Raw genomic sequence first — 26,840 nt, 5'->3', positions numbered from 1 at the left:
TCCTCCACCTTCTCGACTCCTGGTCTTCTAAAAAAATAAAAAATCGTTCATTTTAATAACAGGTTGGATCATTTACAGGTTGTGTCAGTTATCGATCAGGTTTATAACATGTCATGTTGATAACATATTGGGTAATATCAGTTATTTGTCGGGTTATTCTAGGGTTCGTATTCATATCAAGTCGGATATAGGTCGGGTTCGATTGTCACATTATTAGGTCGAATACAGGTTCAGGTCGTTCTCAGGTCGGGTGTATGTCGTAAATTTTCGGGTCCAACTCAGGTTCAAATCAACATCAATTCAAACTCGAATCAATTTTAAATCATTACTATCTCAAGTAATAAACAATTTTAACTCAAATCAATTTTAATAATTTTACCATTCGTATCAGTTTTTTACATCTCTAGCCTCACATGCCCCAACGGTTGCACCGACAAATAGGTAAAAACCAATGGGCACGACAAATAATGTCAAAAATCAAAGCAAAATATAACACTTTCTTCACACGCCTCCCAGGCTCCAATACTGAGATGGATACGAAATTCAAATTTAATGGGTTTTGATATGATTTGATTTGATTAGAATGATTTTTTTTAATTTTAGATTTAGATCGGATCAATTTGAATTTTCGATGAAAAATAACCGATTTGACCCCCTAAAAAGTATAATTTTATTTATATATTTACATATAATTATAACAATACTCCCAATATATATTCTTTTTTAATTAAGTTTTTATTTTTATTGAATAAAATTAATATTTTTTAATAAATATATTATTTTGGGTCGTTTCGAGTTAGATTCAGATTTTAACTTAAAAATACGGGTCGGAACGGATAGAAAATATATAATTTTTGGGTTGGATTTAAGCTTGGTTAAAGATGAGTAATTTTTGGATCGGATCGAGTGAATCGAAAACCTGAACTGACCCATGCCCCAATAACATTTATGTCGTTAGCAAGAATAGTGACACTTATTTCATATGAATATATGATGCATGCATATTATATTCATGTTTGAGTTTGATTTGATTTGATAATAAAATATTAAAAAGAGTATATGAATTAAAATCATAATCTTATTATAATTTTTGTATTTAAAAGTATTTATATTGATTAAAAAAATTACCGGTGATGGATACACGGATCATTGATGAAAGCATATGCTTATTACGAATCTAACCTAAACTTGTAAACCACCCAAGAAAGCAACCCCAGTTGATGGTAGCCATGACGATCCGTAAATAAACTGTTGAACCGTAAATTTGCTTGCTTCGACTTCCGAAGTAATGACTCTATACCCGGGCCATCCAATCCGTTGCCCGATTGCCGCACCCGGCCCGTGGTTCATGTATTCGCCGTAATATAGTGTATCCAAGGCGAATGTGCCGTTCCACTCGAGCCATCCCCTAGGGTGAACGTGGGTGCTCATGTATGACAACATGACCACGGTCCTGGAGTAAAGTTTCCACGGACGGCCTAGGTACGTTTGGAAGCTGCCGTTGGTCGCAACGAGATCCGGCGTGGGCAGAATCCGAGATGCATGGATTGATATCCCCGTATTCTGATTCGGGTCTTTCCGGTTTTGAGCCGTGATGGTGTTCTTCTGTAAAGCCATGGGTTTTCGGGCGTAAATGCTGCAGTTCTGGAGCACCACTGCGGCGTTACCGAAAATGAAATCGACTGTGCCGTAAATATCACATTCACGGTAAAATTGCCTATTGGAGTGAACGTACAAGGTGTCTTGGTATCCGATAATGTTGCATCGGTAAACCACGGCATGATCTGCCCCTACACGAAGCGCCACGGCCTGGTGCTTGGCCGGTCCGGCCCAGTTCTCGAATGTTATGTCTCTCGCAATAAAACCTGCCCCAGTTGCAGCTGTAGGAAGAAAACGAAACCGGAACAATCAATGAATCCATACGAGATTCAATTATATTTGAATTATTTTTTTATAAATTAAATTCTAATTCGATTTGAAAAAATAAAGATAGAGGAGATAAGGTTCGGTGAAAGTGGAGCATAAGAATCTAGTACTTTGTCTATCTAGAATAACTGCCCATGTTCAACTTCATCATCATGCATGTCTTAAAGGTTTTTAACTGCCCATGTTCAACAACATCATCATGCATGTCTTAAAGGTTTTGGACCTTTTGGTCCCGTGAGTGCCTTTTCTATTTAGGATAAAAAGTTAAGGGTAAATTATACTTTTAGTACTTAAATTATTAATTTTAATACTTAAACTTTTAATTTTTTAAAATCATGCCTAAAGTTTAATTTTTATTTCATTTTAGTACCCGTTCAAAATTTAACTTAATATTTGAGAATTTGAAAGTTTAGGTACTAAAATGGATCAAAATTTATAGTTTAGGTACTAGCGTGTTAAGTTTTTATGTTGGGGGTACTATAATAAAACAAAAACAAAACTTTAGGTATGGTTTTGAAAAATTGAAAGTTTAGGTATTAAAATGGACCAAAACTAATAGTTTAAATACTAAATGCATAGTTTACCCAAAAGTTAAATTTGATTATCTAACTGAATTAAAACAAAATTTAAATACTAAATTGATCCAATAAACCAAGTAATCGAATCTAATTAGAACAAAAAAATGAAAGTACTAAATTCAAATTTAAAATTATAATTAAATCAAAAAAACTTAAAGGATTAAATTGAACTTTAAAATAAAATTCAGCTACAAAATTATATTTACCCTTAAAAAGTGCTACTAGTAGAAAGGTAGAGCGTAGACTTACCGAAGGACGCGGTATGGAATGTGGTCATGTTGTCATACACACTTTTTCCTCCTGTAATGACTGTTTTACCCTTTCCGTCACCGACGAACATCAAGTTTATTTTCTTCCTCCCCACCTTCAAATCCTTTTCTTCGTACCTGTAAATTAAAAAGACCAATTAAATAGTTTTAAATAGTACATAAATGATCTCAAAGATAGGGTATTATATTACTGAGTATTCCAACTATAAAAATTATAAAATAATCTCTTACTATAGGATGTTATTCTTTTAAGTAATTTGACTATTAAAGTTATAAAATAGTCAATCGACTATTTATTACGTTCGAAACTCGTCATTTTCTGATTAAAAATTGATGACAATTTGAGTTGGACGTTAAATTCTTACATGAGACATGATATAAGATGATCCCAGAATCTCAAACGATTATCATATTTCAATCAGTAAGTTAACGTCGAACTCAAACTACCATCAATTTTTTAATAAAAAATGACGAGTTTAGAACACAATAAATAATCAAATAACCATTTTATAAATTTTAATAATTGTGATTTAAAAAACAATGTCCTATAATTAATGATCATTATATAACGTTTAATAATAGGAAGACGAAATAAAATAATACTATATATGAAGTACTATTTGTGTAATCTACCTTGAAATTATTACAACAGTAATTTACCTTCCTGCTCTAACATATATGATGATCCGCCGAGTACTATATTCCGGCGCCTTTTTGATCGCCTCAAGGATCGTCTTAACGGTGCCGTTTCCATCTTTCGAAACCACTATATCAGCCTGGATCGCCGACACCGGAGTGCTCAACAGTCGTCTCTCCTTCCTCCCCAGCCATTTTGGGAATCTATCCCCGTCGATATTTTCTTCCGATAAGTCGTCACCCAACGCCAGTAATCGTCTGTTCTGCACCGGCACCCCTCCGAAATCATCCCCACCGCTCGCCTCGAATAACGACAAGCAGTTACTCACGAGCTCCGACAAGTCCTTCAGTTTCGCCGCCACTTGGTACTTCACTTCCCCTCTCACTCCCTCGAACCCCTCCGTGCACGTGTCGTGGTTCGTCAACGCGGAGCTCAGCCACGTCATCACATCCTGTGGCGACCCGCCTCTGTTATCTCCGCCGTCCTGGGAAGGAACGACGGAGGAGAGAGACCGGGAGAGGGCATCCACTGAGTCTTCAAGGAGCTCGAGGCAGTCGTCGAATGCCGACCGCACAAGTGGATCCATCTTAACGTACGAGATAAACGACGTCCGATAAAGAGCCTGACTGAATTGCCGCAACGTCATGTTGAACGAAATGTGGACGAGGTCTTGCTCGCTAGCAGTGAGCGAGCCGGGGAACTGGAGGAGCGAGTTAACACAAAGGTTCGGGAACCGAGTCTTACCACAAGTCCTGGAAATAGCTTGAGTAGGCTTACGATGAACCATGGCAGCGCTGTCGCCTCCGCCGCCGGTAACCGGCTCGGCAGCTCGTTCACGGATCACGACTGCAAGTCCAGCACAAACAGCTGAGACAATGATCATTCCCAGAGCAATAAATGAGACGATAACAAGCCTTCTCTTCTTGTTTCGAGCTCTGGGTTCTTCTTCATGTTGTTGCAGGTGGCTCCCGGAACTTCCAGGCTCCGATCGTCGGAGCTGATCGTATCCCATTGAAGTTTGTTCTCTGTGTGTCTGCGAACTCAGTAATGATCACATGAATGTTCATAAAAGGGAGTAAAGAGAGTGGTGGGGTTATATAAAAGAAGATGGCGGTGGAAATTAGATAGTAAAATAGAAGATCGGTGTTGAAGTTTATGCAGCAATAATGAGCTGTCCGCTACTTTCACCACTTTCTTGAACATTGTAAAAGGGATTGGAAATTAGTCCCTATACTTCGTTTTACTTTTACCATCTTTTTTTTTTTTTTTGGATTGGTATAAGGATTAATTATAATTTTAGTATCTAAATCATCAGTTTGATCTATTTTAGAGCCTAAACTTTTACTTTTTTGAAAATCATATCTAAAGTTTAGTTTTTGTTTCATTTTAGTACCTTTTTGGAAAAAAAATGAAAATTTAGGTATTAAAATGGACCAAAATTGATATATTAGGTACTAAATGCATTAATTTTTAACAACAGGGTAATAAAATGAAACAAAAACTAAATATTAAGTATGATTTTTAAAAAAATTAAAAGTTTAGGTAATAAAACCGACAAAAAACTTATAGTTTATGTACTAAACGCGTTAAGTTTTTAACAGTAAGGTAATAAATTGAAACAAAAAAAAACATTGGGTATGATTTTAAAAAATTTGAAAGTTTAGGTATTAAAACAAACTAAAATTGATAGTTTAGGTACTAACTGCGTAGTTTACCCTTGATACAATAAGGGATGTGTACGAGATCCGAACTCGACAGATTCTAACCCGAGACAATTGAGTCAAAAAAAATTAAATTAAATAAAAAATAAGGATTCAATGTCTTTAGATTAAATTTTTGATTTTATAAGAATTCAAGGACTGTTAGCGATTTAAACCCTACATTTATTTTATTTTTCTCAAAGGCATATGAGAAAAATATAGGGTAAATGCATATAATCCTCTATGTTTAGGACATGACCGACTTTGATCACCAATTTAAAAACTAAAGAGAAATGGTCCCTAGCGTTATCAATCCGTTCGATTTTAGTCTCTCAGCCATTAATTTTGTTAACCGCCTTTTGTTTAAGTCCTTAACAAGGCTGAGGGACTAAAATCAAACGGAGTTAACGGTTAAGGGATTAAAATCGAATGGATCGATAATGTTAGGAACTATAATCAAACATATTGATAACATTAGGGACCATCCCCTTAATTTTTAAATTGGTGACCAAAGTCGATCAGACCAAAAACATAAGGGACTATCTTCATAGTTTACCCAAAAACATATGATATGATATACCACGTTAAGGGGAGTAGAAAGACTGAGATCAAAGGAAAGTTGAGAGAACTTTTTCATTGATTTGTGTTTTTTCTCTTTTGGGTTAAATACATTATAGATTACTAATTGTGATCAAACAATTATTTTAGTCATTATATTTTTAAAAATTATAAAATAATCATTTAATTTTATCGAACTATTATATTATGATCAATTATAATAACATCATAATAATTATTTTGCAATAGTTCAATAAATTTAATAAATATTTTATAATTTATAAAAATCCAATAATAAATTGAATGAGTTTTAGTTATCAAGTCGAAGACCAGAGCCGGCTTTAAGGGGGTTGCTCAGGGCCCCTAAAATTTTTGTTTTTATAAGTAGGATCCTCAATTTTCTATATTTATAATTAGGACCTCTAAGTTTTATAATTTTATAAAAAATTTAGTTTTTGATCCTCTTTTTCCATTTTTTTTATTAATTCATTCAAATATAAAAAAAACTTATTAATTCATTCAAATCTAAAAAAAAAACTTATTAATTCATTCAATTTTGAATTAAATTCAATCGTGTTTTTCTCTTTTTTCAAATATTTCTATTCAATTTATCAAATATTCTTTAATTGTAAGTCTTCTTCAATCTCAATCTAACAATAAAATAATATACAATTCTTTTTATTTATTTATTTTTCAAAATCAAGCTATGAATCATACACATATTCAATTTTCTATATTTATTCCCTCTTAATTGTATTTAAAGCTTTTTCTTAATAAAATAAAAAAATAATGTATTTTCACAAAAATTAATCATTTTTCCATGATTTATTTATATAATATTGAATTAATCGTTTAAAACAATAAAATATACTTTTATTTTATAAAGACATATTTTTGAGTCTTCGTTCATGGTCCCGAAAAATCCGAGACAGCTCTATCGAAGACTTAATTATTAAGTTTATAGGAACGATTGTGGGGGAAGATTGAACTTTAACTAAAAGTTTCAAAATCCGTATGAACTCTTTTTATATGTATGTTTATGATAAGTAGTTAGGATTCAATTATTTTGATCATTAGGTAATTAGGTATAGTTGAGGGAAAATGTGAAGATCGGTTCAAAAAGTTCTCATTAAGTCCTCAACTTTTTAAAAAAATGATTAAAGCCACTCGATCATATTGTCAAGATTTGTCACTAGATTATTTTAGGGTAAATTACATATTTAGTACCTAAACTATCATTTTTGATATGTTTTAGTACCTAAACTTTCAATTTTTCAAAACTATACCTAAAGTTTAGTTTTTATTTCATTCTAGTACCCCTTTAGAATTTAATGTTGAGTTTTGGAAAAAGAAAATAAAAGTTTAGGTACTAAAATGGACCAAAAATGGTAGTTTAGGTACTACAAGCATTAAGTTTTTACGATGGGATATTAAAATGAAACAAAACTAAACATTATGTATAATTTAAAAAAATATTAAAACGGACCAAAACTAATAATTTAAGTACTAAATGTGTAATTTACCCATTATTTTATACTCTCGAAAGTTTAATTGTCACTCAAAGATTGATATCTTGTCATATAAGTGCTTTGTTATTATATGAGTGACAACTCTCAATCATTTGTCAAAGGTAAAATAATTATTTAAAGATGACTCTCAATCATTTGACATATAACGTTTACACCCCTAACATTCCTGATACCCAAACTCAGAACCTGAAGGAATAACAACAGTTCTTTTACCATCGAAATCACTTGGTTCGTGCATCGATAAAAAAATTAATTCAACAAAATATAGATATGCATGCATAATAAACTTATGATAATAACCTTTATCAAGAGCCCTCTTAGTTTAGTGCTTCATGGCTCTGTCACTAAAAGTATGTCATTATGCTCTTTGCTTTATGCCCCTCTTTTAAGTAAAGTAATCAAACCAAATCAAACCCTAATTTAGTGCTTCATGAGGATAATATATCTCACCAACAAGAATCTATACCATTACACCCACATTATTGTATAGAATTTAAAATTTAAAATTAAAAATTAAATTCGACTGATCAAATCAATTTAATAGAACCAACAACCAGTTAGTCTAGTGGAATGAGGCATTAGATCCCTTTAAACAAGGTCACATGTTCGAAACCTGACAATTGCAAATGGAGCAAACTGGGTTGGAAATGTTGCCATTACCTCTGCAATACCTGATCTATATTAGTCGATCATTAGGTTGCATTTAAAAAATAGTATTTAATTACTTGTTTTATGTAGTGCTTTTAGATTATGCCTTCTCCAATATTTTATGCATGGCATTTTTCTTATCCTTTCCACATCCTTCATTTTCAGCCATTTGTTTCTATGCCTTTAGGTGTATGCTTTTAATATTCTAAAGTTTTTCATTATTTAACTAGTGAAAATAATATAGGATAAAGTACACTAAAGTAATAAAATTATGCTAAGATACTCATTTTAATCATTAATGTTTTAAAAAGTTACAAAATAATCATTAAATTTATCAAATTATTATAAAACGATTGTGTGCTGCCAAAATTGATAGATGCTGATGACGATGATATTCTTGAATACCACAACTCGGCCTCTGATTATTTGAAAAGTGACGACGGCTCCCGTTAATCGATGGTATCGGAGACAAACTACTCTCAAATCTTAATTGATGGTATCGGAGTTTATCTGATGATCTCTCTTGCTCCATTCACGGTGCCGCCGGTGAAGAAACTTCACTTCATATCCCAAGGGATTGCAAAGAAACTAAAGCTCTATGGATGTCCATTACCCAGCACCAACAGCTTCAGACTTTCTTTACTTTGCCAATTGATGATTGGATTCTATTGAATATTCAATCCTGTTTTCTTGTTACATGCACTGAAATCCCATGGAAAGTCATATTCTACTCTATAACTTCGCATTACTTGGACTGGTTTTGAGTGGCTGCAGTTTCAAGCTAATTGTGTCGAAGTTTCAAATTGTTATATTTTGATCTCAACTATAATCGGTGATTAAGTGTTCATTTAAGACTTAAGGCCACCTTTGCCCCTGTAGTAGACTTAATTTATCACTTTCGCCCCTATCGTGTTTTTGCATCAATTTAATTCTCGAAGTTACTCAATTGCATCCTTTTATATCCTACTCCTAACTTAAAAACCCTAAATTATAAATCCTAAGCTATGGTTTAGGGTTTATGATTTTAAGGTAGGATAGGGTATAAAATGATGCAATTGAGTAGGGGTGTGCAAATCCCCCGGGTACCCGGATCTTCGGGTATTGATTTCTCGGCCCGTGTCTTGACCCGGATGTTGCGGGTACCCGGAAATCAGGTACCCGGATACCTGATTTTTTTCTTCAAATTATTAATTAAAAACACACAAACAAATTTAAATGTTCGAAACTTCGAATTACACAGTCCAACATCCAAACATAATTAAAAAAATGTTAGTCCAACATCCAAACATAATTAAAAAAAATGTCATGTTCGCATCATTGTTCATTTTTAAATATGGGTGACCAAAACAGAATCAAAACGTAATGTTAGGTATAATTTTGAAAAAAATAATAATTGAGTGACCAAAACATAAATTAGATAATATATAAGTGACCAAATAGGTAGTTTACCCTAAATAAAAATATATGTGAATTATATTAGATAATATATAAGTGACCAAATAGGTAGTTTAGCCTAAATAATAATCGAGGGATCAAAACAAATTAGATGATATATAAGTGACCAAATAGGTAGTTTACCCTAAATAATAATCGAGTGACCAAAACATAAATTAGATAATATATAAGTGACCAAATAGGTAGTTTACCCTAAATAATAATTGAGTGACCAAAACATAAATTAGATAATATATAAGTGACCAAATAGGTAGTTTACCCTAAATAATAATTGAGTGACCAAAACATAACTTAGATAATATATAAGTGACCAAATAGGTAGTTTACCCTAAATAATAATCGAATGACCAAAACATAAATTAGATAATATATAAGTGATCAAATATGTAGTTTACCCTAAAAAATATCCCTAACAGAGTACTCGGGTAACCGGATAACCAGAAAAATTCAATTTTATGACCCCTGAAAAGTTTAAAATGGGTTGCATGTATTTCAGGTGCCACGATGCCGAGATTGAGATCGTCAAGAATCGAATTCAAGTGATCTTGTATTGCTCGTGGTCTTGCAGCTTCTCTAGGAAGATTTTTTGCCGCGATATCGGTATCTGCCTGATCTCCCATATTGTTGTCAGCTTGATATTGCAGTCGATTCATATAATCTCTGGCTCGCTGGTTACTTCACCTTTGTCTGAATGACTGTTCGATCTCAGGGTCGAATGGTTCTAATGGTTCACCAGCAGATCTCAGGGTCATGCAACGACAAAAACCTTCAAAAGAAAATAAGAAAATAAACAAGTTAGACTAAATAAATAAAATGTGACAAGAAATATAAAAATTTGCTATGACAAAGATTATCAAAATTCCGTCAGTTGTCAATCCCTGGCAACGGCGCCAAAAAATTGATCGCTTGTAAATGTATATGTTAAGGCAAGCAAATTTGTGCAAGTGTACACAATTGATGCAAGTAATATAGTAGTAAGTTGAGTATCGTCTCCACAGGGATTGCTAGCGATTTTGATGTTTCGCCACGGCTAGAACTAGGTGCCACGAGCTAATCTCTAAATTCTTGTCAAAACAAAGAAACAATTAGTAATGGGTTATATGAACATGTGGCAAAGTATTGCTAAGGCAAGAAAATATTGTAAAGTGTGGTTGCAGAAAAATTTGGCCGAGGCAAAGAAAATATCCAAGAGCAACAAATAAAAATAGTCAGGCAAATAAAAACGTGGATTCAAATATATTCAAAATAACCTCACATATTCAGACTTTTCACAGAGCACTTAAGTTGGTTTTGCTATGGCGAGAAATTATTCTAAGTTTGGAAGGATTTGTTGCGATATGTTTAGGCTGCCCGACAAGATTACTAGAGTATTCTAGGACGGTTGTTATGGTAATACTACTCGGCGTGAGCTACAACCCTTGGTTTGTCAGACTGTTGTTGCGACAATACCCCTCAGTGTGAACTATAGTAGTTGTCTATCATACTCAAGCGTTTATCTCTTTTAGTCGATTGAAACTCTCTCCTATCTCTAAGACGGCTTAGAACATCACTATCGCGGGTCTATTCCATTGTTCACGTAGATCTATCTTAATTCTCTTGAATCTAAGAAGCAATTTCTAGAAAAACGACAGTCTCTTGAAAGCTCTTACAAGGTCTAGAAATGTTTCGTCTAGCCACCAGGCAATCTCTCGAAGGCTCTTACAGTGTCAAGGCAAAATATTAAAACAATGGATAAAACAGACTAAGCAAAATCATAATGCATCATTCATTAACGATCAAATAATTGTATAGACAAACAAAAACCAACACCATGTAAAGCAAATTATGGTGTGGCAAAAGTATCATAAAAAATATCATCCTTAAAGTACACGCCCAAAACATAATAAAGAAATTAAGAACAAAGAAAAACTCCCAAATAGTGTTATGTCGTGACATCTCTGACCATCACCACGCCTGCTCGGACAGCCAGCCTCTCTCGAGGCCTGAACGCCGCTCCGCTATAATCTGGCTATGAAGGACACCAAAGACGGGTTGAAAGAGGATGATGGAAAAAAAAGGAAGTCGTGGTCGCCTTTTTCCAAGCCTAGGTATTTTTTTCTCTGAAAATCTCTCCCTTCTGAAGAATTATAATGGGGTATTTGTAATGGGAATTTCTTGGGTATTGTGTCCTTGGAATTTTCTTAAATATCCTTGAAGTCAAACCTCCTTTTTTTTCTTGACTTAGCAGCTGGAAGTCAAACCTCCTTTTCTCTTATTAGGATTTATCTAAGAATTTACATATTACCCATCAATAGTGATGATAGTAAGATTCGAGCTTGACTTTATAAATTCAAAAATTCAAATTCATGAATCTCAACCACTTGTACCAACATTCATTGGCCAAGTCAAGTTGATTTAAGAGTAAAATATATTTGATATATCCCTAATCGGAAATAATAATATAATTTATCTTTATATGTTTAAGAATAATTCTTATAATATTATTCTTTATTTTTTTAATTAGATCCTTATTTTACCTCAAAAATTAAGTTAGGTTTCAAGTCAGATGAAATTTCTCTAAATTCAGCTCGAATTTTAAATCAGATAAATTTTCCTTAAATTCAAGTTGAAAAAACCTATCTGACTCAACCTATAACCATCCTTAATTGGGGTTGAACATAGATTGATGAAGTAACCAAGCAAAAATGGGTCTGCTTTGGTTTGGTCAGGTCATTTCTGAACCAGACTCTTGTTCTTTAAACTAGGGATACGCCTTACCTTTTCGAACCATGGCCTCAACCTGAATATATTATTATACGTTAACATGCTTCGACAAAAATGGTTCAAAGTTTTGGGAAACAAATCTCAAACTCCATCTCTCTGATTACAGCTTCATAATTCTCTGTTCATTAACATCAGCGTTATTACGTCTGCACCTTGCTATTTGCAGGCAAATTCATGGGTCTCGAGTACCCCTTTCCGAACACTAGGGGGGATCGGATCGGGTTGACAACATCGACAGATATAGAACAGATGCAAGGATGCCTAATCCAGGAAACCAGATGTCATAAACTCATTTTATTTGCTCGATAACGATAGGGCAGCAAAAGCAAAATAAAATGCATCAAATAAAAGAACAATGATATAGAAATTGTCTCAATGTGTATTTTCAGGAGAATGATGTATCAAACTTAAAATTACCGACTCAATTGGTCCGGAATCTGATTCTCTAATTCTTTAGGAGAATCATTTAAAGGACAACTAACTGCATCACCAAAAGTCTCTCTTTCATTGGCACAGTATACAGAACTATTACCTTCAGTTTTGTTTATATCATTTGAATTTTCCCCATCAAGCGACCGTACAGAACCTCCAACTACATCCCCTGAATTCATCTGCTCACACTCCCTCTCTTCCGCCTTATCACCATCCGAAACTGGTTTAGGCTCAGGCACCTCTATGTTTATTCGACCAAAAACAGTATTTGGCTGCTCTGATTTCTCAGGAGAGAGGCTATTCAAATGATATGGTAACTCCCCTTGCATTGAAGCTAGCTGTTCCACATTCTCGACAGATGTAGCGATTGGAACAGCTTCTGCTTTCTGCTGAACTGAATCTGGCATCATTTCCGAATCAAGCATCGAAACTGGTTCCTCTGCTTCGCCTACAACATGATCAGAACTTTGCTCCTTCCCCTTCTCCTTGGATGCTGAAGTAAATGCAAACATTCCATCATTGACAATTGGGATAGCACCCATTTGAAGCCTCTGTTTCTTGTAGATGGCCATGGCTTTCTGCAAGTCAGAGAACATATGTGAAATACCACCATTAGTTTAGAATCTGAAGTACAAAAGTATAACATCTTCTATCTGTTTCCTTCCAACAAAACTCGTTTAAACCTAGCTTCTAAAAGAAAAAGGTGAGCATAACTATTCCCACCAAAGAAGTAACGTGGATATGAGCTTCACTAAGTACCTGAAAAACAGAAGCATTAGTTGTAGGAATGAGTGAAGGGCTCGACACAGGAATGGAGGCATTTGCACTGATCGTGCGCTATTCTGAAAATTTGACAGAAGGGTATTATAAATAAAAGATCAGCTAAATGAGATATTGAGAGAGAGAATTATGTAGAAAGGGGTTCTCTACCTTCAACTTCACAAGCATTTTTACATCTTTAGCCAAATCTTTACTTTTCTCCGCATTCAGTAAACCCATACACTGGTCATATAACTCAGAACCAGCTAGTTTTGCTGAAATGTCAAGCTTAGAAAGATAAACCTGACAAAAACGGGCATCATGATCTTCGCTTGATGTTTTGGAAGAATCAGGTGCATTGTGTGGAATCTCAGGTGAAATCCTAGAAGATTCTTTAACTGGTGACATGACATCAGATCTTGTTTCAAGACCTTTCACCTGAACACCATCACTGTCAGTCTTATATCGAGACCTCTGACAATCCTGTCCGTCATAAACATCATCAAGAGGAGCCTGCAGTGGATGGTCCTCTTTCTGAGATGTTGAGGGGATGTCAACATGAGCATTTTGTCCTTTCCACACACCTGAACTGGTGTCCCATCCTCGACCATTTACTGGATGCCTGTTCTGGTCCCACTCAGAACTCCTGAACATATGCGCTTCATCCCTAAAAATAACATTGTGACCATGAAAATGAGCAGGAACAGAGCCATCCATCGTATTCTGCCAGCGCATAGGACGCATATGATTGTTAAACCTTTCAGCATCAGGTATGTGATACGCAATCCCAGAGTGATCAACTTCCATTGAGGGTCTAACACCAAACAGAGATGGAGAAGGAAATTGTGGCGTCATAGCTTGAAAACCACCATGGGGTGGCCCAGGCTGGAATGGGATGAAACCATTTGGAACAGGTGGTGGCCAGTTTGGGGCACCCCTCCAAGCATTTGCATGCCCTCTTCTAACATTCAGATCACCACTCCTCTTGTAACGGCCACTATTATTGAATCTATTATCTTCTTCTGGAGAACCTGTGAAAGAAGGGCTGCCAACTCTAGTTCTTAGACCAGATGGCTGAGGATTCAAAGATAAGCTGCCTTGACCAGCTCTATTATAAAACACAGAATCTGCTTGAGAGGATCCATCCAAAAGAAGCTTCTCGGGGTGTAAGTCTCGACAAAGTCTATTGTCCTCTTCTCTGCCACCAACAGAAGCACTGCTCCATCCAGTCTCATCTATATCAATACCCCGCCTAACACCACTTCTACTCACTGGGGATACTTTTAAACTTGAGGACCTCTCAAACTCCCCATAGTGGCCCTCATCCACCCTACTTGATTTCTCTGTGGATCTGTACCTAGCACCTCTCTCGGATGTTTTAGAAAAATTAGTAACCTCTCTTGATGAAGCTGCTTGCTCCGTCATTGGATCTCTATAATTCAAATCGTCTTGTTTCAAATGCCTGTAAAAGAAAATAACTTAATTATACTTGGAACAAGGAATCAATCATATTGAAGAGGTGTGATAAAGGGAGGAATTGGAGGTATTTTGAGAGATTGTAATAGCATTATCCTATCGACCTTCTCTGTTAGTATTGGTCCAGGCCCTCCTCCGTTGGCTGAACTAAAAGCTATTAAGAAAGGCCTAGACATTTCCTATCATCAGATTGGGCGGCAAAGGGAAGATTGATCCTAGAAAGTGACTGTAAATCTGCTGTAGACTGGATTCTGCTGCCTAATTCTGTTCCTAGTTTCTTCAGTTCACTTGTTGAGGATATTGTGTCCTTAGTTCATGAGGGGATTATTATTCGATGGATTCCTAGGGGATGTAATTGGGAAGCAGATAAATTAGCTAAGGATGGGATTGGTTGATTGTAAGGGTATTTTTATAGGGTGTTTTAAGATTATAGTTTTATTCTGATGCCCTAATTGTATTGGTATAATTTATTGTAATAGTTTCTCTATTCAATAAACTAAGGCACTCTTTTCCTCCTTCCGATAGTTACTCTTTCCAAGAGCTAACTAAGAGGGAGGTTTTTAATGAGGCCTATTATTCCTATAAAAAAAAAAGAGGGTGTGATAAAGAAACAAAGTACCTATACCCATCAGTCCCACCGTGGGAACTTGAGCTGGGAGAAGCCCTCCTTCTGCTGCTACCCATAACTGCATCTAAATTGGCTGGACGTGACTGAGACCTTCCCCTATCAGCATCTCCCTCAAGTCGACCAGAAATCGATTTATTTTCCATGTCAGAATAATGTACTTTGGCACCTCTACATTTTGTATCAGTACCATCATCAGGAGATCGCTTCCTTCCCTTACTATCTTTGTATCTAGCACTCCTCCGTTCATCATGTTCAACACGGTCACAATCTCTATCCTTGTCACGATCACTGTTACGTCGATCACGTTCTCGGTCTCGGTCCCATTGAGAATCATAATCACGATCATAGTCATGATCACGGTAACGGTCACGTTCTCGATAATGGTCACGATAACGTTCATGCTCGCGTCCCATGTCTCGCTCTCTATAACGTTCACGATCACGCTCTTTATCATGGACACGATCACACTCAAAGTCACAATCTTGAGTCTTGGACTTCTGCCGAGCTTTCACATCATCTTTTCCATCCCTTAAATGCTTCTCACTAGACTTACAATTACCATGTTCACTTGCTGATGGATCATCTCTCAACTTATCACCTTGCCATTTGTCTTCACAGTCCATGTCTTCTTGATACTTATCCTTGTATGTTTCATCCTTATGCTTCTCATCTTTCACTCTGCCATCTTTGCCAGTACCATTGCTTACAGAAAACTGTCCGTCCAAGTCTCCATTATCTTCCAGACACTTATCCCCATCACCCGAAGCATTTGTCCTTTTCCTAAATCGTCTATCAAGCTGGCTCTCTGATTCAGGACTTTTCAATTGATCTAGTACATTCGAATCTTAAAAAAAAAACTTAGACGTTACCAAGAGTATTTAAGAGCCTATTAATAGAAAACACCGCAGAAGTTAAAGTTTGATTTCAAAAATATTACAAAATACTCTTTTGACAATAATGACTCGGTAATGATCTTATGATCATAAAAGTTGTAATTTTTTGCAAACATGAGACATGAAACTATAGGAAGTACACGTAATAATACACCTAGCTAAGCATATAACACAAAATGTAAATCAATCCAACGAAAAATATGAAATCTAAATACAAAACAGAAAACTGAAAGATAACGGACTTAATATTAGAATTCAAAATCATACAAGTAAAATTATCGAGTCTACTATACGCTATCAATACCATTAAATCCGAATAAAATCAGAAACAAAGTGACAGTGTCAAAATCCAAATAAAATCAGAAACAAAGCACTACCAAATTTGAGCTAAAACAGCACAACCATTTTATATTAGCCTCAATTAAAGGCCAACTAACCGCACTGAGTAAAACAGAAGTTGGTAAATTGGTTTCACATATTTAGAAAATCACATATAAAAGCACTTCTAAGTGCACATTAAGTGTGACAACTTCAAGCTTAACCCATCAGATCTTCCTCTAAATTTACATATAAATGATACTCTTATCTGAAACAGAGAACTGAGTATGGAAAAGTAATTTTAAAATAACACTCTGCAGCTAATAGAAAATTACATATTGGAGATCAATGAAATTTTCAAAATTGGATTCCTAGCAAACCAATAATTAGAAACAGGAAGCAAGCCAAAAGGAATATTAACTGGAAAAGGTTAATCAACAGTTTCAAGTTAACACTGAAGATAAAAATTGAAGAAAGTAATAAGCAACCTAATCCTGGTCCATAAATCATTGGTCAAGGAATTCAGACACAGGATGCATCACAATGCTCAGAGAGAATAATACACCAAGTTTTAAGATCATATATTAGTTGTTTTATAACAGTACTCAGAAGGCCATAAAACAATACAAAATACACACCTTTCCACTACCATAAAAACTAATCGGTAGCAACAATATTCTCCCATTAATTGCAACTATATCACCTACTCTATAAATTCCTCAACCCATCCCCTCATCCTGCAAACAAAACATCTACTTTTCCTTTTTGCCTCTTGCAGCAAATAAGAGTTCATAAATCAGATAACCGTTGGCACTTTGGTTTTGAATTTTAACTTCCTCAATCAACTTGATATGCTTTTGGAGAGTCTATATATATTATATTCACGCAAAAATGTGGATGTATTTATGAGGCATTAATTAAGACTGACTAGTCATTAATTGCAAATGCAAAAGGTTCTGAAGATTCTTTACTGCAAGTCCAACTCAAAAGGCAAGTAATAAAGTTATGTAACAATAGATAGTATCCTCTTCGATGAAGTTATATAACAGGTTATAATGGTTCTGCGACTCATTAATATTGTCCCTATGTAACAATCAATATATACTTGATGGCAATATATACTAAAAATAGTAAAACAATCAATAGCAATTACACAACCTAACACAAGTAACACCAAAATAATTAGAAATGCACAATTGTTCATGCTAAATTGCCACTAAACAACCAACAAACAATAGTTATCTTACCATTTCTTTCAGCGGATTGTCTCACAGGGCGGTGTTCCTCGCTCTCAATTGGCCTATAACACTTTCCTTCTTTACCTTTCTTTTCTCTCTCCCTTTCCTCCCTTCTACTGGATTCTCGATACCTCCCCTCACTTCTACTCCTCTTTGTATCATCTCCTTCTGCATCCTCTCGTCTTTTACTCTTCGATTCACTTGAAGTCCTGGACTTCTTCTCGCCTTTACCATCGTCTTCATTGCCATTCCACCGGTCACTTGCTCCATCATCCACCTTCTCTCTGCGGCGCTTTGAGGAACTGTACTCCTCCAAATAATCTCCATTCCCCGAAATCCAAACGTCTTTGCTGGTATCCTTGGAGTCGAGCTTTCTCTTCTCACCGGATCCAGGCTTGCTCTTCTCCTTAGTATTTTTCTCCTCCTTTAAGCCCGATTCTCTCTCCGAATCCGAGTAGTCCTTAGAATCCCTAGAACTATGCTTGCTGGATTTGTGCCTTGAACTTCGCGGCATCACCGGAGCCCCACTACGAGAACTCAAACGCAAAAAATCCTAACCGGTCAAAATAAAAAACAAAACACCAACCTCAGATCAACATTCAATACAAAAGCCCTCAAATTGAATCTTTCAATGTAACCGGCGTCGATTCTCGAAAAAAAATACGACAGAAAGGACGGTTGAAACCCTAATTGCACGGAACAGGAGTGAAGGTGGCGAAGAACGGAGGCGAGTGGAGGCGGTTATGAATTAAGATAACTAGATCGAGAATGGGGAAATAACGAGGGAGGATAGGGTTCAAGAATTTTGGGGCGTTTTTGGGAGAAATGATAAAAGATTATGTGATTTTGAACAAGTGAAGAAATCAGACTGCGCCTTTGTGTTTTCTTGTTTTTTAAAATATAATTCAGTTAATTAGACTCGAAGTAGGCTTCGGATAATTTTGTCGAATGACAAGGTTAACCCTTGAGATTTAATAGTATCACTGTCTTGTCCTTGACTTGGTGGCTTAGGTTAAAATTTTGGGTACATTGTGTTTAGTATTTAAATTATCAGTTTGGATCCGTTTTAGTACATAAACTTTCAATTGTTTCAAATCATACCTAAGTTTAGTTTTTTGTTTCATTTAAATACCCCGTTCAAAATTGAAAGTTTAAGTACTAAAACAGACCAAAACTAATAGTTTAGGTACTAAACATGTTAACCTTTTAACGCCGGGTATTAAAATAAAACAAAAAGTAAAAATTAGGTATAATTTTTTAAAAAATTGAAAGTTTAGATACAAAAATGAATCAAAACTGATAATTAGATCTTAAATACGTAATTTGCCATAAAATTTATCAGTTAAAGTCATTCTTAGATGATTACGAATTTATTAAAATCTTTATTTGTTAAGATAAAAAAAGGATATAAATTAAATTAATTGAAATTTTGAATTAAAATAAAAATATATTTGTTAAGATGGTTACGAATTTATTTGTTAGGATAAATATGTATAAAATAAATTAAATCAAATGGAAAATTGAATTACGATAAAATAAATTTATTGTGTATAAAAGATGCATGTTTCACCTCTTTAGCATATAAATATGCATATTTCTTTTGATATAATATATATAATTTAATGTAATTTATCTATTTTCACTTATTTAATTAATCCAAACTAGATAAACTATGCATAATTTCAAAGAAATCATCGATAATGAACGGTTTTGACAAAATTATAATCATATAAAAACAATTTTAGCAAACGCTATAAATTATAGTTTGTTTCTTTAAAAAAATCTTAGGGTTAACTACACATTTAACACTTGAGTTATTAATTTTGATCAATCTTAATATCTAAACTTTTAATTTTTTCAAAAACAGACTTAACGTTTAATTTTCATTTCATTTTAGTATCCTATGTTAAAAACCTAACACTTTTAGTACCTAAACTATTAATTTTAACCCATTTTAGTACCTAAACTTTCAATTTACTTAACGCTAAATTTTGAACGAGATACTAAAAAAAACTAAATATTTTAACGATGGCATACTAAAATAAAATAAAAACTAAACTTTAAATATGATTTTGAAAAAATTAAAAATTTTATTACTAAAACAAACAAAAACTAATAGATTAAGTACTGAATGTGCAATTTACCCTAAATTTTATGCATGTTTATCTCCATTTTCATCCTTAATTAGATTTTTTGAACCATTCATAAACTTTTAGAGCGCTTGCATTTTTCTCAATATATAATACTCACCAATAAGATGGCAACATCATCTTATTGGTGAAAAATTAAGTGAATGTGGCAAGGATTTTACCACTTTTGAAGAAAGAATTAAAAGTACAGTGACTCCAATGCAAGTTTTAAAAGCTTGGTGACAAAAATGCATATGCCCACACCTTGACGTTCCTGGTGTTCAAACTTGGGACCTCAAAGAACAATAATATTTTTTCCACCCAGATCGTTAAGTTCGTACAAAGGAAACCATTATTAAATCAAAATCATGGCATTTTACCAGAGATGATTTGGGAAGAAACAAGGAAAGTTAAATGCATCAACATAGAATACAGCAGAACAAGCAGAGTATATAAATCAAGATGCAAGGATGCCTAATCCAGGAAACCGGATGGCATATCAGAATTTATTTGCTAGATATCGATACGCGACAAAAAGAAGAGGAAAACCATGAATTAAAATGCTCATAAAAGAACAATGATATAGAAATCGTCTCAATGTGTACTTTCAGGTGAGTGATGTATCAGACTTGAAATTACGGACTCGTTTACCTGGGGAGACTCATTTAAAGAACCACTAATTGAATCACAAGAGGTATGTGTTCCCTTGACACAATTCACAGAACTATTACCTTCAGTTTTGTTTATATCGTTTGAATTTTCCTCATCGGCTGCCAAATGAACAGCATCTGCTGCATTATCAAGCGACTGCAAAGGATCTCCGGCTGCATCCCCTGAATTCATCTGATCAGTCTCGGACTCCTCCGTCTTATTGCCATTCAAAACTGGTTTAGGGACCTCCACGTTCATGTGACCAAAATCAGTATTTGGCAGTTCTGGTTTTTCTGGAGAAAGGCTATCTGGATGATCCAGTAACTCCCTGCTTTGGGTTGAAGCTAGCTGTTCCATATTCTCGTGACATGTGGCAGTTCGAACTGCCTCTCCTTTCCGCTGATCTGAATCTAGCATCTCGGAATCCACCATTTCTGCATCGGAAATCGGACCTGACTTCTCCGCTAGGTCTACAACATGATCAGAACTTTGCTCCTTCCCCTTCATAGTCGCTGAAGTAAATGCTAACGTTCTACCATTGACATTAGGGACAGCACCCACCTGTAGCTGGTGTTTCTTGTAGAGGACCATGGCTCTCTGCAAGTCCGAAAACATAAGTGAAACACCATCATTAGTTTAGAATCAGAAGTTGAAAGCTGAAGTAGAAATTACTATGTTTACTCTGGGGGAGGATAAGTCTCAACATTCCAGACAGGAGCTGAAGAATATTGTTGCTCATAAGTATTAGAAAGATTATAAATTAGTATGGACCTTTAGGTCCAAAATAGGTAAACCGTTGAGAAAGGAAACATTCCCCAGGCCAGATTTTTGTAAAGTATGTCATAATTCTATCCCTCCGACAAAAACCAACTATTTCCTACTTCCAGATGAACGTCCCCCCCCCCCAAATATATATATATATATATAAGAAAGAGAGAGACGAAGTAAAAAGAACAGAAACCAAGCCCAGGCATGTTTAACTCGTCTGACCAAAGAAGTAACAGAAAAGAAAGATCTTAGATACACATGAGCATATACATATACGAGCTAACCCCAAGTACCCGAAAAACAGAAGCATTAGCTGGAGGAATGAGTGAAGGGCTCAGTACAGCAATGGAAGTATTTTGTATTGGTCGTCCACCATTCTGAAAAAAAGGGTATCATAAGTCAAAGATCAGCAAATTTAGATACTAAGATTTGTATAGAGAAAGGGTTCTATACCTTCAAAGTCACAAGCATTATTACATCTTTAGACAAATCTTTATTTCTCTGCATATTCATCAAACTCATACACTGATCATACAATTCAGAACCAGCTAGTTCTGCTGAAATGTCAAGCTTGCAAAGATAAGCCTGACAACAGCAAGCGTCATTATCTTCGCATGATATTTTAGAAGAATCAGGTGCCTTATGTGGAATCTCAGATGAAAATCGAGAAGATCCATCGATTGGTGACAAGACATCAGATCTTATTTCAAGACCTTTCACCTGAACACAATTATTGCCATTTTCATATTGAGACTCTGGTCCATCATATACATCATCAAGAGTGACCTGCAGAGGATGGTCCTCTTTCTGAGATGTTGCGGGTAAGTCAGAATCACCATTTTGTCCTTTCCACACATCCGAACCGGTATCCCATCCCCGACCATTCACTGTATGCCTACTCTGGTCCCATTCAGGGGGCCCAAACATGTGCCCTTCATCCCTAAAATTGACATTGTGGCCATCCCAGCAGTGAAAAGGGGCAGGACCAGAACCATCCATTGTATTCTGCCAGCCCATTGGGCGCAAATGATTGCTAAAACTTTCGGCATCGGGAATGTGATATGGAATCCCAGAGTGGTTAATTTCCATTGAGGGTCTAACGCCAAACAGCGATGGAGAACGAAAGTGTGGAATCATAGCTTGAAAACCACCATGGGGTGGCCCAGGTTGAAATGGGATGAAACCATTTGGAACAGGTGCTGGCCAGTTTGGGGCACCCCTCCAACCATTTGCATGCCCTCTTCTAACATTTAGATTACCACTCCTCTTGTAACGACCGTTGTTATTAAATCTATTATCTTCTTCTATAGACCCCATGAAAGAGGGGCTGCCAATTCCAGGTCTTAAACCAGGTGGGTGTGAAATCAAAGATGAGTTGCCCTGACCAGCTTTATTATAGAACACAGAATCTGCTTGAAAGGATCCATCCAAAAGAGGTTTCTCAGGAGGTATGTCTCGACTAAGTTTATTATCCTCCTCTCTGCCACCAGATGAGGCATTAGTCCATCCCGTCTCCTCTATATCAAGATCCCACTTAACACCACTTCGACTCATATATCTACGCTCAAGACTTGTTGAAGGAGATCTTTCCTTCATACTCATTGGGGAAGCTTTTGAACTTGAGGACCTCTCAATTGGTAACTCCCCAAAATGGCCCTCATCTACCCTATTTGATTTCTCCATGGTTCTGTACTTAGTACCTCTCTCAGGTGTTAAACTAGTTACCTCTCTTGATGAAGCTGCTTTGGACCTCTGCTCTGTCTTTTGATCTCTATAATTTGAATCTTCTTGTTTCAAATGTCTGTAAGAGAAAATAACTCAATTATACTCAATAAAGCACTTTGAAGAGTGGTGGGGATATACCGACGTGCACGAAAAATAAGTAATATGCCACAGACAATGGGAAGGAAAAAAAATCAGTTTGGTTTGTCAAACAATAATCTGAATATCTGATAGAATTTAAGAGCTCAATGCCATACATTATTTGCTCAGTTTACCATTTAAACCATAGAATGAATCAACAATATTGGCAAGGGCATGATAAAGAAACAAAGTACCTATACTCATCAGTCCCACCATGGGAAATCGAGCTGGGAGAAGCTCTCCTTCTGCTGCTGCCTGTAGAAGCATCAAAATTGGCAGGGTGTGACTGAGACCTTCCCCTATCAGAATCTACCTCCACTCTACCAGAAGTTGATGATTTAATATTCATGACAGAGTAGTGTAATTTGGTACTTCTAGATTTAGTATTACTACCAATACCATCATCTCGGTCATCAGGAGATCGTTTCCTTCCCTTACTATCTTTGTATCTCGCACTCCTCCGTTCATCATGTTCATCACGGTCGTGATCTCTATCTTTGTCCCGATCATTGCAATGGCGATCACGTTCTCGATCCCATTTATAATCATAATCACGGTCATGGTCATGATCACGGTTGCGGTCATGATCTCGATAATGGTCCCGATCAAGATCGCAATACCGCTCACGCTCCAGGTCGTGCTCATGGTCTCTATCACGATCACGCTCTCTATCATGGTCGTGGTCACGCTCAAAGTCACTATCTTGAACCTTGGACTTTTTCTGCTTAACTTTCGCATTATCTTTTCCATCCCTTAAATGCTTCTCACTGGACTTACTATTAGCAAGATCACTTGCTGATCGATCACCTCTCAGCTTATTATCTCGGCACTTATCTTCACAGTTCATGTCTTCTCGATACTTGTCTTTGTAACTCTCATCCTTTGCTCTTGCATCTTTTCCAGTATCACTGCTTATGGACAACTGTCTATCCAAAATACCTCCATTATCTTCCAAATGCTTATCACCATCATCAGAAGCATCTCTCTTTTTCCTAATTTGTCTCTCATGCAGGCTGTCTGATTCAGGACTTTGCAACCGATCTGGTACATGCAACTCTGAAATGACAAAGAAAAGAGATATAACGAGTTAGCACTTCAAAGTCCCTTCTCATCATATTTTATCACCTTCTAAAACTTCCTTCAAAGTCCCAGTATACCATTATTGAGATTCAAAATAACATCATCAAGGCAATACCTTCATTACCTTCAAGGTATTTGAGGCTCAACTGGAGGATAAAACCAGGACCATAGAATTTTATGTACATAGATCCCTGCAGGCTCAGACCAAACTTAGCTAAACAAGGTTTCCTAAGTTCGAAATTGATTTCATACACTTTGAAAAACACATATAAATGCACTCCTAAGTGCAAAAGAAGTGTGGCAATTTCCAGCTAAACCCAGTAAATTCTTCTCAAAATTTACATACAAATTATTCCCTTATCGAAAACAGGAACCATGTACATAGGACTTTTAAAACAACACTCGGTAGCTAATAGAAAAATTAAATATTGGAGACCCCAATGAAATTTTCAAAATTGGATCCCTTTCAACCTAATTCCCAGAAACAAGTAAACCAGTCAATAGGAATATCTACAGTTGAAGGCTAACAAACAATTTAAATTTAATTTTGAATATAAAAAATTAAAAAGATAAGCAACGTAATCCTGGTTCATACACCATTGCTCTAATGCCTCAAACACAGGGTGATTGTCAATGTAGAAAGAGAACAATGCACCAAATTTTAAGGTCAAACATTAGTTGCTTATTACAGTATTCAGAAGGCTATAAAACAATGCAAAAGTAACACCTTCCAAACATCATAAGAACTAATCAGTAGAAACAATCTTCTTCCACTAACTTCAATTATGTCAGCTACTCTTTAGGTTCGTCGACCCAACCATTCATCCTCCCAAACATCTGCTTTTCTTCTTTGCTTCTTATAACAACTAAAGTTCTTAAATCAGATAACTCTGACTCTTAAAATTATGTAGTTTGAATTTAAACTTCCTATAATAGAAATATCAGCTTAACATGCTTTCTGAGAGTTTACACACACACAACCGTGGGCGTGGATACATTTGTGAGATATTGATTACGACTAGCTTTCCTCTCAAGTTTGTTGATTGAAAGTTAGCAATAGAGGGGATTGCTAATTTATTCTTTCTACTGAATAAAATGACTACTCTAATTACAAATGCAAAAGGTTCTGAAGATCCTTTAAAAATAAGTACAGTCCAACTCACGGAGCAAGTTACAAAGTTACATAACAATCAATAGTTTCCCTGTTCAATAAAGTTATATAACAAGTTATAAACTTATAAAGGTTCTGAAGTTACATAAACATTATCCCTATTCAGTGTAGAATATGGTATCTCCTAAAACAATCTATAGGAATATACACTGCCTAACAACAAAAAGCAGCACCAATATAGGAACATTGCTACTAAACAACCAAGAAAGTTATAGTAATCTTACCAGTTCTTTCAGCGGATTGTCTCAGAGGGCGGTGATCCTCACTCTCAATCAACCTATCACTCTTTCCTTCTTTACCTTTCTTTTCTCTCTCCCTTTCCTCCTTTCTACTGGATTCTCGATGCTTCCCCTCACTTTTACTCCTCTTTGTATCATCTCCTTCTGCATCCTCTCTTCTCTTACTCTTCGATTCACTTGAACTCCTGGACTTCTTCTCTACTTTACCATCGTCTTCACCGCCGTTCCACCGGTCGCTTACTCTGTCGTCTGCCTTATCTTTGCGCCGCTTTGAGGAACTGTACTCCACATAATCTCCGTTCTCCGAAATCCATAGTTCCTTGCTGGTATCCTTGGAGTCGAGCTTTCTCTTCTCAACGGATCCAGGCTTCTTTGAAAACTTACCACTGCTCTCTTCCTTGCTCTTTTTCTCCTTCTCCTTTAAGCTCAAATCTTTCTCCGAATCTGAGTAGTCCCTAGCATCCCTAGAACTATGCTTGCTAGATTGTGCCTTGAACTTCGCGGCATCACCTCAGCCCCAAAAAATCCTACCCAGAAAATAAAAATAACAATAGAACACAAAACCCTCTGAATCAAATAAGAAACACCAATATCAAATCAATATTCGATATAAAACCCAAACATAGAATCCGTCGAGGTTGCTTAACGTTGATTCTCGAAAAAGGACGACAATAAATGCCGGTGGAAACCCTAATCGAGCTTAATACGAGTAAACGCGGCGCGCACCCTCACGGCGAATAAGTAACGGTGAACTGAAAATAATATATTGGCGGAAAGTGGAGGCGCGGGCGGGGGCTGTTTAGATAATGAGGGAAATTACCAAGGAGGGTAGCGTGAAAGAATTTTGGGGGTTTGAGTTTGACGAAGATGATGAGGGTGTTTTAGGGAAGGTGCCACTGTGTTTTAATGGGCTCCTTTTTGGTTCGTATAATTCGAGTTAATTTGACCTCGAGTGGACTTGGGATGTTTTGTCGATCTGATAGGATTAACCCTTGAGATTTACTCCTATTACGGTCTTGTCCCTAAGTTAATACTAATTTGCTTATTTAATTATGATGATAAGATACCATAAGTATGATAAATATTTAATTTTCATCACCGAAATTTCATTTTTTATTTCGGTAAAAAGACA

The 26,840-nt window shown here is 35.8% G+C and overlaps 3 protein-coding genes across 4 annotated transcripts; all 3 read right to left on the bottom strand.

Annotated features, from left to right (window-relative positions):
- Window positions 1-1,142: 1,142 nt before the first annotated feature.
- LOC120207032 (probable pectinesterase/pectinesterase inhibitor 34) lies at window positions 1,143-4,476 on the bottom strand. Of its 2 annotated transcripts, XM_039206555.1 has the most exons (4): window positions 4,386-4,437; window positions 3,434-4,352; window positions 2,754-2,890; window positions 1,143-1,880 (listed from the first exon to the last, which is right to left on the bottom strand). In XM_039206555.1, the coding sequence occupies exons 1-4, from the start codon at window positions 4,420-4,422 to the stop codon at window positions 1,183-1,185; spliced, it is 1,791 nt and encodes a 596-aa protein (XP_039062486.1). In that variant the 5' UTR covers window positions 4,423-4,437; the 3' UTR covers window positions 1,143-1,182. The 2 variants fall into 2 exon arrangements, with proteins under 2 accessions (XP_039062486.1, XP_039062485.1); XM_039206554.1 differs by having other exon boundaries at window positions 1,146-1,880; window positions 3,434-4,476.
- A 7,727-nt stretch (window positions 4,477-12,203) lies between these two features.
- LOC120207014 (zinc finger CCCH domain-containing protein 13-like) lies at window positions 12,204-18,665 on the bottom strand. Its single transcript, XM_039206540.1, has 6 exons — window positions 17,817-18,665; window positions 15,350-16,187; window positions 13,426-14,716; window positions 13,255-13,332; window positions 12,481-13,073; window positions 12,204-12,324 (listed from the first exon to the last, which is right to left on the bottom strand). The coding sequence occupies exons 1-6, from the start codon at window positions 18,319-18,321 to the stop codon at window positions 12,204-12,206; spliced, it is 3,426 nt and encodes a 1,141-aa protein (XP_039062471.1). The 5' UTR covers window positions 18,322-18,665.
- Window positions 18,666-20,478: 1,813 nt separating this feature from the next.
- On the bottom strand, window positions 20,479-26,577 carry LOC120207031. Its single transcript, XM_039206553.1, is given in 6 exon segments — window positions 20,479-21,184; window positions 21,640-21,732; window positions 21,809-23,156; window positions 23,413-24,274; window positions 25,694-26,194; window positions 26,197-26,577. Coding segments are annotated over 6 exon segments (3,477 nt in total). The 5' UTR covers window positions 26,216-26,577; the 3' UTR covers window positions 20,479-20,530.
- Window positions 26,578-26,840: the final 263 nt, after the last annotated feature.

The sequence above is a fragment of the Hibiscus syriacus genome, unplaced genomic scaffold (genome assembly GCF_006381635.1).
Source record: "Hibiscus syriacus cultivar Baekdansim isolate YM2019G1 unplaced genomic scaffold, ASM638163v2 tig00014304_pilon, whole genome shotgun sequence".
In the NCBI taxonomy this organism is placed as follows: domain Eukaryota; kingdom Viridiplantae; phylum Streptophyta; class Magnoliopsida; order Malvales; family Malvaceae; genus Hibiscus; species Hibiscus syriacus.
This window is presented reverse-complemented; position numbering and strand designations above follow the sequence as displayed.